This window comes from Halichoerus grypus, chromosome 6, assembly GCF_964656455.1.
Source record: "Halichoerus grypus chromosome 6, mHalGry1.hap1.1, whole genome shotgun sequence".
NCBI lineage: Eukaryota > Metazoa > Chordata > Mammalia > Carnivora > Phocidae > Halichoerus > Halichoerus grypus.
In genome coordinates, this window is record NC_135717.1 from 57,989,279 (window position 1) to 58,002,607 (window position 13,329).

General features: G+C 35.1%; 1 protein-coding gene across 1 annotated transcript in view; it reads left to right on the top strand.

Annotated features, from left to right (window-relative positions):
* MALRD1 (MAM and LDL receptor class A domain containing 1) overlaps positions 1 to 13,329 on the top strand; it is an 806,170-nt gene that overhangs the window by 90,654 nt on the left and 702,187 nt on the right. The window contains exons 9-11 of the mRNA XM_078074136.1: positions 1,557 to 1,723; positions 7,321 to 7,413; positions 9,996 to 10,203. Coding sequence (XP_077930262.1) covers positions 1,557 to 1,723; positions 7,321 to 7,413; positions 9,996 to 10,203 — 468 coding nt within the window. The remainder of the gene's footprint in view (positions 1 to 1,556; positions 1,724 to 7,320; positions 7,414 to 9,995; positions 10,204 to 13,329) is intronic.

The window sequence follows — 13,329 nt, forward strand, 5'->3', positions numbered from 1 at the left end:
TTTGGTGAGATTGTTCCTCTGTTACATGACCTTTAAAAGTGCTTCCTCCCCCAACATTAGGTGAGAAGGCTGGAGGGGGCTGGATCTGGGTATTTTCCTCCCCTCATGTGGAAGGCTAAAGCCTGCTTGAGTTGATATTTCTCTTCTCACAGGTCAGTTAGGTTCTGGTCAAACTCCAGTTAGTAAGGTGGTGGTAAATTTGTTTCTTTTTAATATAAGCCTTGTTATTAATAGCTGAACAGTCCAGGTGTTTTCTCATGTCTCTTTCCCCAAGACTAATCCTAGTAACAGTACTCGTTTAGGGTTTCATACTTCGTGATAATGTTTGGAATTTTGCACATCCTGTCACTTACTCACAGCCCAAGGTAGTGAATGTTGGTATATTTTCCACCTTAGTTTTTGAGCAGGATTCCCCAACTTTAATCTTTGACTTCATTGAGAGAGTTTATTCCTCCAGCTTTTGTTTGCAACATTCAAGTTAGTCAGAATCTAAGCTACCACAGCCTGGGTCTGGTCTCAAAGTTCCAGAGTTCTGTGGTTTCAGCCCTACCTACTCTCATCACTTGGTAGAATTGTTCTTTCCTTATCTTTTGAGATATTTTATGTTGAAATTGATCTATCTCAGCTTTTGTAAAAATGTGTCTTTATCTTATCATTTCTTTGTGTTTCGTTAGATACAAAGTGTTAACTTAAAATGGTATTTTGCTTAAAGTCTTAATATTTCTCAGTAAATAAGAGTTTTACCTAATTTAAATTCATAGTTTTTAGAAATTACAGGAATATATACTAACTTACACAGAAATAACCCATTGAAAAACTTTATTATTGAAAAGTGAAGTTGTAAAATCATAGAAATATCTTTGTATCTCTGCATTGTCTATATTATTAAATTTAAGAACCGTGCAAATTTGTTTTAAGTATCAGATGGGATAAAGTTGATTGATAATATTTTTACGTACTACAATATCCATATGTGCAGTTTAATAGGACTGTGGTATCTGATACTTCCATGTGGTTGGGTAAGAAATTTTGATTATATGTTATATGTTAATTATATATAATTTAATTATAATGTTTACATTATCTTCCCTTAAACTATAAAGGTTTTTCTATAACTAAAAAGTAGAAAAAATAAAAGGGGAAAGAATTCTGGGAAGAAAGGTGAGGAATTCTTGGTTAAAGAAAGATTGCATTGTGACATTTAAAGAAAATGATGATAATTTTGTAGCACAGAGATTTTTTATATCAGGAGATATCTTTTTAAAAGAATATTGAGTTGAAATTTCTTAATTTCAGGAACTAGGAGCAGATATCAATGCATTTTAAAATCATATATGGAAATGAAAACTTTTAATTTGTAGTTGACATAATCATTTTAAAACATCATATCTCTAATAATAATAAATAAATCAGTAAATAAATAAAACATCCTATCCCTTTAAGTAAAATATTAGCGTTTCAAGCCTGATTTTGAAAAGTCCATAAATAAAATAATTTTGTTCAAACAGAAAGCAGGTAAGTTTTTCTAAATTACTTCCTTTTCCTTCATTTTTCAGGTTATTATATATGGGTAGGAGCTAAGGATGCTTCTACTCTTGACCATGTAGACAGCAGGGCTTATTTAAATAGCTCCGTGTGTCACTGCCTGGGCAAGAGCTGCCATCTTCAATTCTATTATTCCATGGAAAACAGTGTTCTGAGAGTAGGACTATACAATAGTAAGGTGAGAGAAACTTACATTTATTTCAAATTCATTGAATAAGTGAAATTTCTATTTTGGCAACTTGTGTTTCTATTTCTCAGTTGTGTGTAGGCTTTAGGTATTCTTTAACTTGACTTTATTAGTATACCTTTGAGAAGAAATATTAAGAACCTGTTTTATGGGGCGCCTGGGTGGCTCAGTCGGTTAAGCGTCTACCCGGCTCAAGTCATGATCCCAGGGCTCTGGGATCGAGCCCTGCATCTGGCTCCCTCCTCAGTGGGGAGCCTGCTTCTCCCTCTCCTCCCAGCTCGTTTCTCTCTCTAGCTATCTCTGTCTCTCTCTCTCTCAAGTAAATAAATAAAACATTTTTTTTTTTTTTAAAGAACCAGGTTTAAGACCTACTGTCATGTAGGTGTGCCAGAGTGGCTCAGTTGGTTAAGTGTCCTATTCTTGATCTCACCTCAGGTCTTGATCTCAGGTTGTGAGTTCAAGACCAGTGTTGGGCTCCATGCTGGGCATGGAGGCTACTTAAAAAAAATACTGTCATGTAGAAAATTTAATGTGATAATTTGTACAATATTATTTTTAAAAATTGTTAAAAATTCATGGAAGTATATTAAAGAAATTATAGGTCTAATAAAAATGAGATATTTGAGATTCTGTATTGTTGGCTCTGTATTGACATTCTGATGGATCTGTTTTGGATTTTAGATCCATATATCACTAGACCTATAATTATGATGGATACAAATTCCTTGTTATGGTTCTAGTAGATAAAATTTTAGAGACTGATAATTACTGATTAAATACAAACAAATGAGTCATTGGAATGGGAAAAAATGGCTCACTGGGTTGAGTGAAAATTGCAGTGGTAATGCTAGCAAATAAAACAAATCCAAGCTTTTTTCTTTTTTTCTTTTATACCTAAATTTAACTGAAAACAATCCTCCACAAGTGGAAAAATATCTGAGACACTTTGAGAATTTCTATTGTGAAGAAAATTTATTTATAGATAGAAGTTAAATAAAAAATCACAGGGGTAAATAGCAGCCATTCTAGCAATGGGAAACAGTTAACAATAATTGCGGGAATTCTGACAGGAAAAAGGAAGACAGTAAAAACATCCAAGTCAAGATTCTTTTGGCTTCAGATGCTTTGAATAAATCCAGTTGAAACTTCCTCTGACATTGGCCAGATTCATTTTCCAACAAAAGGTTATTTATCATCTATTCTTACCAAATATCACTAACCATCTGTCAATAACATTTTCTTCTGTTGCATTTGCTTCTGAAGTCTGAAGTACCATCATAATTAATCCTCAGGTATGACCTATTACTTGCCTATTACTGGGAGAAGTGAAAATTCAAGAGGAATTCTCTTTTTTTCCCCCTAGTTCTATCACATCACCCCTCTCTTTTCTTTTGTATCATTTTCTTCATGTCCAGTCTTTTTTCTTCTACCTCTTCTTTTTCAGAACATTCACAGAGTTCTAAAGCATGAAATTGAATGAATAGGCTCATTAGATGGCCTAATACATTTTGTTTGTTTGTTTTCATGGATGAGACACAATTTCTAATGTTCTGTAACTATGTTATAGTTTTGTGGCATTTTTGTGATAGTATTTTACACTAGAATAATCTCACTGAATTTATATTATAGTTAAAGGTGTTTTAAAAAATATATGGTCCTGGGTGCCTGGGTGGCTCCGTTGGTTAAGCATCTGCCTTTGGCTCAGGTCATGATCCCAGGGTCCTGGGATCGAGTTCCACTTTGGGCTCCCTGCTCAGTGGGGAGTCTGCTTCTCCCTCTATCCCTTCCCCCTGCTCGTGCTCTCTCTTTCTCTCAAACAAATAAATAAAATTAAAAAAAAAATATGGTCATATGATAGTACTTTTCACATGACAGGTAATTAATATTCACTGAATGTTGAATGAGTTATCTTAAATTTAAGTAGACATTTGTGTCATATATATCCTAATCCTAAAGATTATTTTAATCTATGCTGAACATCAGTGATGGATTGTAAATTTGGGAGTGTATAAGAAAAGATTATAAACAAATTGACTTCAGATACCACATCATATATAAGAAAATAAGGTAATCATGGAGAACTGATCTAATGTATTAATCAGAACCAGCACTGAGTGATATTTGGTTTATTAGTTTACCCAGTATTCTGCAAGGCAATATCCTATTTTTTCTTACATACTATTTGCTCTGATCTCTACATATAACATATAACATATTGGTCACCAATGCAAAATCTGCATCAAAATACATTTAAATTATAAGCTGATGTTTTATCACAGAGTTAAAAAGGACTCCAAACCCATCCTTTAAGAAAATTAGCTCTTGGGCACCTGGGTGGCTCAGTCGGTTAAGCAACTGCCTTCAGCTCAGGTCATGATCCTGGAGTCCCAGGATCGAGTCCCATATCAGGCTCCCTGCTCTGTGGGGGGTCTGCTTCTCCCTCTGACCCTCCCCCCTCTCATGCTCTCTCTCTCTAATAAATAAAATAAAATATTAAAAAAAAAAAAAAGAAAATTAGCTCTTGATGAAAATGATTGTTTAAATCTTCCATGAATAGAATAAAGAAAATAACCCTTAGGATATGAGCAAGTAAATCAAGAAATACCTTGTAAGGATGCTAAAGGTAGTTTTCTTTATTTTCAGAAGACATCAGAACTTGAGAAGTAGAAAACACAGGTGAAAGGCAAGTTGTTAAATAAAAAGTCGACTCTCTATTAGGGTCAGCTTAAGTGTGTAACAGTTCTAGTTTGTACCATATAGCCATCCTTGAGATTAGGTCTCTGTCTGTCATCTATAAAATAATAATCATAGCAACAGCCTATCTTTTATTCTGAAGAGAGTTTCCATGTCAGTGAGCCAAGGATAGTGGGGTGCCCAGCTTGTGGTACCTTTTACATATTTTAAAAATTGCCAGTGGCAAATAGGAAGAACACATAGCTGGGGCAGTGAAGAAAATGCCATAGAAAGTATCTTTTCTTGTATGAGACCGTTTTTAAAGGCCATAATAAGCTTTTCTCGAAGGAATGTCTTTGCTAAAGTACATGTTCCTGTTCCCACATTTAATCAAAAGTAGTTTATTTTAATTTTTAAAAAAATTGTTTATTTGAGAGAGAGTGCTGAACGAGCAAGAGAGAACATGAGTAGGGGGGAGGGGCACAGGAAGAGGGAGAAGCAGGCTCCCCACCAAGCAGGGAGCCTGATGCGGGGCTTGATCCCAGGACCTAGGATCATGACCTTGGCAGAAGGCAGACGCTTAACATACTGAGCCACCCAGGCGCCCCTCAAAAGTAGTTTAAAAAGAACAAAAACAACAATCTGGAATTTGGTACCTTTGATTTCTTCACTGGAAGAGAGAAGGATAAGCTGAGGTCTCTAGGAGATAGAGCGATTCTTTCCTTGAAAGGTAAAATGGCATTATTGATCCTGGTTGAGGGGAGTAAAGACTTTTTAAAAAATTTTTGTTGATTGATTGATTGATTGATTTTAAGATAATAGAAAATTAAAACATCACTTGAAAGGTTTTTCTGAGCTGAGGGTTTCTTTCTTACATTGCCACCTGTTGAAAATAACTAGGTAAGAGTCTGAGAGTGAGGACAGAATAAAATAAAAGCTGATTTTATTTGGTAGGAGTAAACTCTTTTTCTTTTTCATTACTTTTGTTGTCAGACAAGAAAATGTGATAGAAAAATCTGTATTTCATAACATACCATTAACTTAGGGTACAAAAAGTCATTTAAGTTTAGAAAGAATTCTCACTTTTCAAAAAAATGAAAACACATTCTTCTTCGAGTAGAGCAGAGGGGAATTAATTAGTCATTGTGAAAAAAGAGCACAAATGCTCTAAGTTATTTTTATAAGATGAAAGTGAAGGGACATGATGAATGCAACTTCCCAAGCAGCGTCACTTAAAGCATCTGTGGAGGATGTCAGCGTCTCGAAGCTAAATAGCTGAAGTTGCATCGGAAATTATTGAAAGGAAAATTAGTCGTGTGTCCCAACTGTGTGTAACTCCGGTTCATCCTGAAGTGACCCAGAAGCTCTCAGCTGAAAAGATGTCTACCATGGATGTTTCACAGGTTTAGATTATCTTCTGAAATATTTAAGACTTGGAAATTGGAGCAGACATCAGAGGGTAAAGGACTAAGTTGAAAATAGACTCATTTTTAGAAAATGTTGGCTATGAATGGAATAAGCAAAGCTGAGAGATTAATGCATACGAGAGTCTGAAAAAGTCTTAAGTGTCATGTGTCATTTGAATTACAATGAGATGTCACCTTCTAGTGCTGTTTTCTATCTCACAGTAGGAGGAGGACACGCACAGTCTCAGAGCTCAACCTGAGACATATTTATGCCACTCTGCATTTTCACTATACTGATACATGAAAACAATCAATGCATCCATTGCATAAATATTATGAACTATCTGGTCTGTCTTTCCCAGGGAAATGTCAAATTAACTTGCATGTTTGATAGAATCTAAAGAAATTAGTATTTCAGAGCATAAAAGCATGGTCATAAATCATAAAGCACAATAACATAGGCAAAACTTTGGACTGCATTATAGACTTTTATTGAGTATCTTACCTTATAGTGTATAGTAGAAACATAATTTTCCATACACTTTGCCAACTGGAAAATGATCATTTTACAGATGCATGACATAGCATGCTTTAGAAGGCACAAAAAGGTCTTTCATAGAGTGATAAGAGAGTCAAATAGAAATATAAACTCCAGAAAATAACTGTATTGTTTGGAACTTAGAATGAATTCTCCCATAGAAAAAAATACATATAGAAATTGAGATTGTGCAGAAAAATATATCTGATAACATTTTTTTTTAAACTTTCATGTTAAGTGTTTGCCTGTCATTTCTTTTCTAATGTCATGGTAATATAATAAAATGTAGAATGTTATTGGGATCAACATTAAAGTAGCTGGCATTATGAATTTCTATTGAGAATTGTCTTTTTAAGTACTTTATTTAAAATTCCATTCAAATGTTTGTTCTGTCCTGACTCTCCATCATAAAAAAATAAACAGCTTTACTATATAGATATGATTTATTTCCTTATTTTTTTAAAGACTGTTTTTATAGAGCAGTTTTAGGTTCCTAGCAAAATTAGGGGGAAAGTACAGAGATTTCCCATTTTCCTCCTGTCCCCACACATGCAGAGCTTCCCCATTATCAGCATCCTCCATCAGAATGGTACCTTTGTTACAAATGATGAACCTGCATTGCCATGTCATTGTCACTCAAAGTCCATAGTTTGCATTAGGGTTTTGCTTGGTGTTGTGCATCCCGTGGGTTTGGACAAATGTATAATGACATGTGTCCACCATATATTATCATACAGAGTATTTTCACTGCCCTAAATATCCTCTGGGCTCTACTTTTTCATCCTTTCCTGCCTCCATTTTATTGTTCCTTTAAAAAATGTTATATACTTTTTTACCAATACTTTAGGCTTCCTAGTACTTCATGTGGTACAGATCGGGTAAACTCTACTGAAATGTAATTGAGAGAGCACATATGGAAATATTAGAGTAGAATTTGGGGAATGAGTAATGTCATTTCATTTAAATCAAAGGAAGAAGAAATATCTTGGATATACAACACATCAACTGACAGAAAATGGGTGAAAGCAGAGGTGTTAATACCAGAAAGCCTGAAGACATTTAAGGTACAAAATGGAAAAACAAGTATTCTTTTATATCATAAGTTTAACTTGTAGCTTTGCAGTAGTGAATTTTATCACCCATTGCTAAATTTAAATTAGGATTTAAATTAAGGATGTAGATTTGTGTATTTGGAGAGAGCAATTGCCTACTTCTTTTCATTGTACTTAGCCTTTCCCCAGCCACATTACTGCTGTGTAAAGCTTCTTCACTGTACATGGGCTCCCTTCCTAGCCCCCTCCAACCCCAAGACCATGCGTTGCAAACAAGGAAGCAAATGACATTATGAAGCAGATAAATAATAAATTGGTATTAAAAACCAGTAAAGACTATACAAATGTTTTGAAGACAGTAATTCTTTTCTTTATAAAACACGGTTATATCTACCTGTGCAAAGATATATCCGAAATATACGTATGCTCGGTGGGAATATGGTCTCTTAAAAAAATGACCTTGGGATTTCGTGTTGTATATAGAGTTGAGATTGGGCAGAAAAATATATCTGATAACTTTTTTTTAGCTGTCATATTAAATGTTTGCCCATCATTTCCTTCTTTTCTAATATCATAGCAACATTGCAAAATGTAGTAATGTCAGTGGGATCGACATTTAAATAGGTGGTATTATTATTGCTATTCATCATTTTATTTTTGAAGTGCAGTATTTTATTTAAAATTCCATTATTTTTTTGTTGTATAAAGAGTGTATAAATATGCTTATGCTGGACTGTGAGTGTAAAATAATAAGACTGATTGTACATGTGGCTCATGAAACCAATTTCATTCCTTTATGGTAATACCACATATGTACATTTTTCTAGGTGCTAAAAAGGAGAACCCAAATGATACTGGACTGTAACCATGCAGATTTTTAGAATCCCATTTACTGCTGAGATTGGAATTTCTGAACCATAGCATTTTTGTATTAATCACAGCAAAGTTGAGGTTTATATCATAGCCTATTGAATTAATATTTGACACAATTTTTAATTTTCTAAGCTGATATTTATCTTTAAAACTTCTGAAAGAGGTACTAAATGATTGGAGTTTCATTCTTTTACATAAACTGAATATTAAAGTTGGTCTTGTTATTTAACTAAAAGATAAAACAAAATATAAAGAGAGTAATTTGGGAGTTATTCTAGATTTCCAAGTGCATATTAAATGTAATTAACTTTCAATAATAGCACCTTTTTCAAATCTAAGTTTAAACTCATCAATTTTTGAAACCCGAACTGATATCATTTTTGCATATCTGATCTCTTGCTGCTATAAAAATATACAGCTGTAGGTCCAATAATTTATACATATTTATACTCTGGTATTCACTATGGAGAATGTATACAGCAGCATACAAAATTTTCCTATTATTAGATATGATTTGAATGTAACATCTTCCAGAGTAAATTGTTAAATATATTTGTGAACTGAAACTTAAGTAATTCGTAACAAATATATATATATATATTCCTCATATTTTTGCAAAGGAGAAAATCTATTCAGAAACTTTCAGCTGGAAAAAACTAAAAGGAATTAGTCTTTCTTCCTAGTATCTTATTTACACACAAACAACACCTAGTTCATTGCTGTTCAATAGTATTTTCTGTCATAAGGGAAAATGTAAGTATCTGTGCTCTCCAATATGGTAGCCAATAGCCACGGATGGCTGTTGAACACTTGCAATGTGGCCAGTATGGCTGAGGAACTGAATTTTAATTTTATTTTAATTTAATTTGAAATAGCCCCTTGTAGCTGTGGCTACCATATTGGACAGCAGAGAATTAGATATTTGGTAGAGTCAGCTCTTCATGCCTCTCCTTCTCTCTGGTGCTAGCCAACCATTGCTCTCGGTGGAACCTCAAGGAATATTAATACTTTGATAGTATCTTACATTGGATTAGCAAGGATGGTTGTTTCACTTGCTAATGCTGTATACCTCCAAAACTAGCAATTTGATTGGAGAAAATGAGATTTATTTCTTTTAATTGGCACTTCTTTGATTATTAGAGAAATTCTTCTTTTGTGAAAATAGATTTTTATATTTATTCTTTTAAGTTTTCTATTCACCTGTTGTGTCCCGTACTATTTGCCTAACCTTTCCCTGCCTGCATTCCAACGCTAATTTCAGTGGTTTAAAAACCAGACGTAGTTATAGCTCTTGGTGTATAAGTAGTGATAATGCTTATTCTTTTCCCTGAATGTTAGAGAGCCATGAGGATGTTGCCCAAATGAAAAGTTTGCAGGGAAGGACATAGCCAGTGGTTTAAGTGGCATGTTGTATTTCACTGGATCATGTGTGGTTTCTCAGAGGCCTCAGGGGATCTACTGTGCCCATATCTTTATACTTTTCCCTTTGGAGACATATATTATGGATTGCTGACCTTTCTTAAATGTAGGGCTTTTTCCATTCAGATCAATTACGCCTGTGAGTCAGGTTTCCCCGAGTAGGACCTTTGTCGATTGTATTTGCTGGCTCTTTTAACAGGTGTTTGTCTCAGTAATTATTAAATATCTATTATTCTTTTTTTGGAGGGGTCTTTGAAAGGAGATCATAAACTCAAACATTGTTCATGTTTTGCTTTTTGAAGATTATATTGGAAGGGACTATTTTGAGCCAGAAAGGTTTTATTGGGCTGGATCAGCTCTGGGTCTACGCCTGTGCACTTGCCCCGTCCAGAAGGCTTTGTCCTACAGATGAATTCACTTGTGCCAATGGCCAGTGCATTGCCCAAGAATCGGTCTGTGACTCGCAGCAGGACTGTTCTGATGACAGTGATGAAGACCCAGCAACTTGCTGTAAGTGAATTAATGGTTTACTTGTTCACATGCTCACTTTCACGACTGTGGTTGGATTTAAGTGTTTGCTTTGAGCTAGGTAAAGTTAATATGTATGACAGGAAATGAATGCACATTCTCATTCTGCAGCTATTAGCACTATTCTTTGTGGGGGTCTCTATGCTAATATAAGCTTTGGTGCTTTTTGTTAACACTGCAAATTCTGTTTGGTCAACAAATGAATAATTGTATTGTGGTGTGTGTGTATTTTGGTTAAAGAGGAAAATGGGTAGGAGAGGGAACCTCTTTATACTTTTCCCTTGGGAGACATATGTTATGGATTGCTGACCTTTATTAGGTATAGGGCATCTTCCATTCTGACCTATTATGTAGAAAGCTGTGGGGAGGGGTTAAAGAAGAAGGGCTGTCACTGCCTTCTAGGCAGCCATGATGACTATAGAAATCATGTCAGCCACGGTTGGTATTCATGACTGGGTAAAATTTAGATCCAACACCTGCTTTTTAGGACTTTTATGGAGAGTCTTTGATAGGAGTGATGACAAGAAATCCCATTATTATTCAAACCTAGTTGTATTTGAAAGGAAATATAATTTAATTTACAACCCACATGATGGTACTCATATGAGGTAACTTAGCAACTAAAATACTTGTGTCTCTTTGGAAACGATGGATCCTAACTAAATGAATCCAAATCCTATATCACAAACAAGTGGGTTTTCTTAATTATTAAAAATTTGACATTTATTTTGCTGCATTGTTTTATTTTAGTGATGTGTTTTGTTGAACAAGAGAAAAATATTGCAACAAGATAAATATCACTTTTTTTTTAAAGATTTTATGTATTTATTTGACAGAGAGAGAGGGAACATAAGCAGGAGGAGTGGGAGAGGGAGAAGCAGGCTTCCTGCGGAGCAGGGAGCCTGAGGCGGGGCTCGATCCCAGGACCCTGGGATCATGACCTGAGCCGAAGGCAGACACTTAATGACTGAGCCACCCAGGTGCCCCTAAATGTCACCTTTTTAATGAAAACTTCTTTGTACAAAATGCTTCTGTTGATGGGGAAGGATTTTATTAAAAGCAATGGAAAGGGATACAGGAAAGAGGAGACGGGAAAGCCAGGGAGGAATCCTCTGCCTATTTGTAAACAGCAATTCCATTAATTCCTCAGACACCTAGTTTTAACACTATTTTTAAACAACATAATCTACTTCCTAATATGATCTCAATGGAATTTTTGGGTGCTGTCTTTTTTCACTCAAAAAAACATGTGAGGACAATTTACTTTCTCTAATATGAGTGTCAGTTTCTTTTCTATGCTTGAAAATTTCTTACAATTTGGTCCATTTCTTTTGGAGAGATTCACCTTTCTAATAGTTTGCATTATTCTCATTTTCAACAGCTGAAAGTAAATATATTTCCTCTTTTCAATTGTACATATTGACACATTCCCCCCCCAAGGGTTCTTTATGCTCTCCTTTTAATTGGTTTTCTTTTTTTTTTTTTAGATTTTATTTATTTATTTGACAGAGAGAGACACAGCGAGAGAAGGAACACAAGCAGGGGGAGGGGGAAAGGGAGAAGCAGGCTTCCCGCAGAGCAGGGAGCCCGATGTGGGGCTCCATCCCAGGACCCCGGGATCATGACCTGAGCCGAAGGCAGACGCTTAACGACTGAGCCACCCAGGCGCCCCTAATTGGTTTTCTTAATCAAATTCTACCTGGAGTATTAATAGATATTTTAACATTTGATTTTGAACATATTTTCCCATTTCTCTTCCTTTGTTGAAGTTTCATTGGTTACATATTTAGGATTTTTCCAGTGGAGTGTATCTTGATATCATTCTGCTATTTGCTTTTTTTGAATGAAGGGACAGATATCCATGCTTATCAACAAATAGTGTTACTTAGTGTGTTAAATTTTCCAAATTATGTAACTTCATTTGAACAAAGAAAACCTGGCGTGCTTGCTTGATTGAGATCAACTTCATATAGCAGTTATGATATGAAAATGTAGCCATGTTGCATATTACAAAACATTATGTATTTTGATGCATATATATCTATATATTTTGATGCCAACATGAGTATTTCATGTCAATATTTGTACAATCATGTTTGTTTTGAGGAAATTATTTATATAGCAATGGAATTATTAGAATTGATATAAAATTACATTATTTTCTGCACTAAGATATTTAATACATTTGTGCATACATACACATGCTCATATATATTATTACTAAATAGGAGAAACTTCCCTTTGAAATTTAAAACCACTTTGAAACATTCTACACATACTTTTAAAAAAACACTTTCTTTTTCTTTTTTTCTCTTTCTTTCTTTCTCTCTCCTTCTTTCTCTCTTTCTTTCTTTCTTTGACAGAGAGAGAACGTGCATGTTCAAGAGCAAGGGGAGGGGTAGAGGGAATCTCAAGCAGACTCAGTGCTGAGTGGGGAGCCCAGCGCTGGGCTGATCTCACCACCCTGAGATCATGACCTCAGTGCTCAACCGACTGATCTACGCAGGTGCCCTGATTCTATACATACTTTTAAATTTGTATTTTACAAATTGAATTTGTAATGCAAACTCTTCTTATAAACAGAATTACCAAGTTCATGAAGCGAATGAAACATGCTTTGATACCTTCTTTTTATCCCACTTTAGGATGGATCTCTAGGACAGTGTAGCTCATATATGCAGTTTGAATAGGACCAGGAGTACTTACTGGAGACTCAGTAATGGATATTGTTAGTTGGTATTCTGTTGTCAGCGTGCTTTTCCCGAAAGGCACATTCACTCAGGTATTTTTTTTTTTTTTTTTACTACCAAGTGCCTCTTAATTCTAGATACTTTTTTAAAATCTATTTTTTTCAAAGATTTTATTTATTTATATGACAGAGAGACACAGTGAGAGAGGGAACACAAGCATGGGGAGTGGGAGAGGGAGAAGCAGGCTTCCCGCGGAGCTGGATCCCAGGACCCCGGGATCATGACCTGAGCTGAAGGCAGACGCTTAACGACTGACTGAGCCACCCAGGCGCCCCTAATTCTAGATACTTTAAACAGAAGTAGTTGACAGCCTTTAGCCCCGTGCCTTCTCTGAGGCAGTTAATTGGTAAGTGAAAAG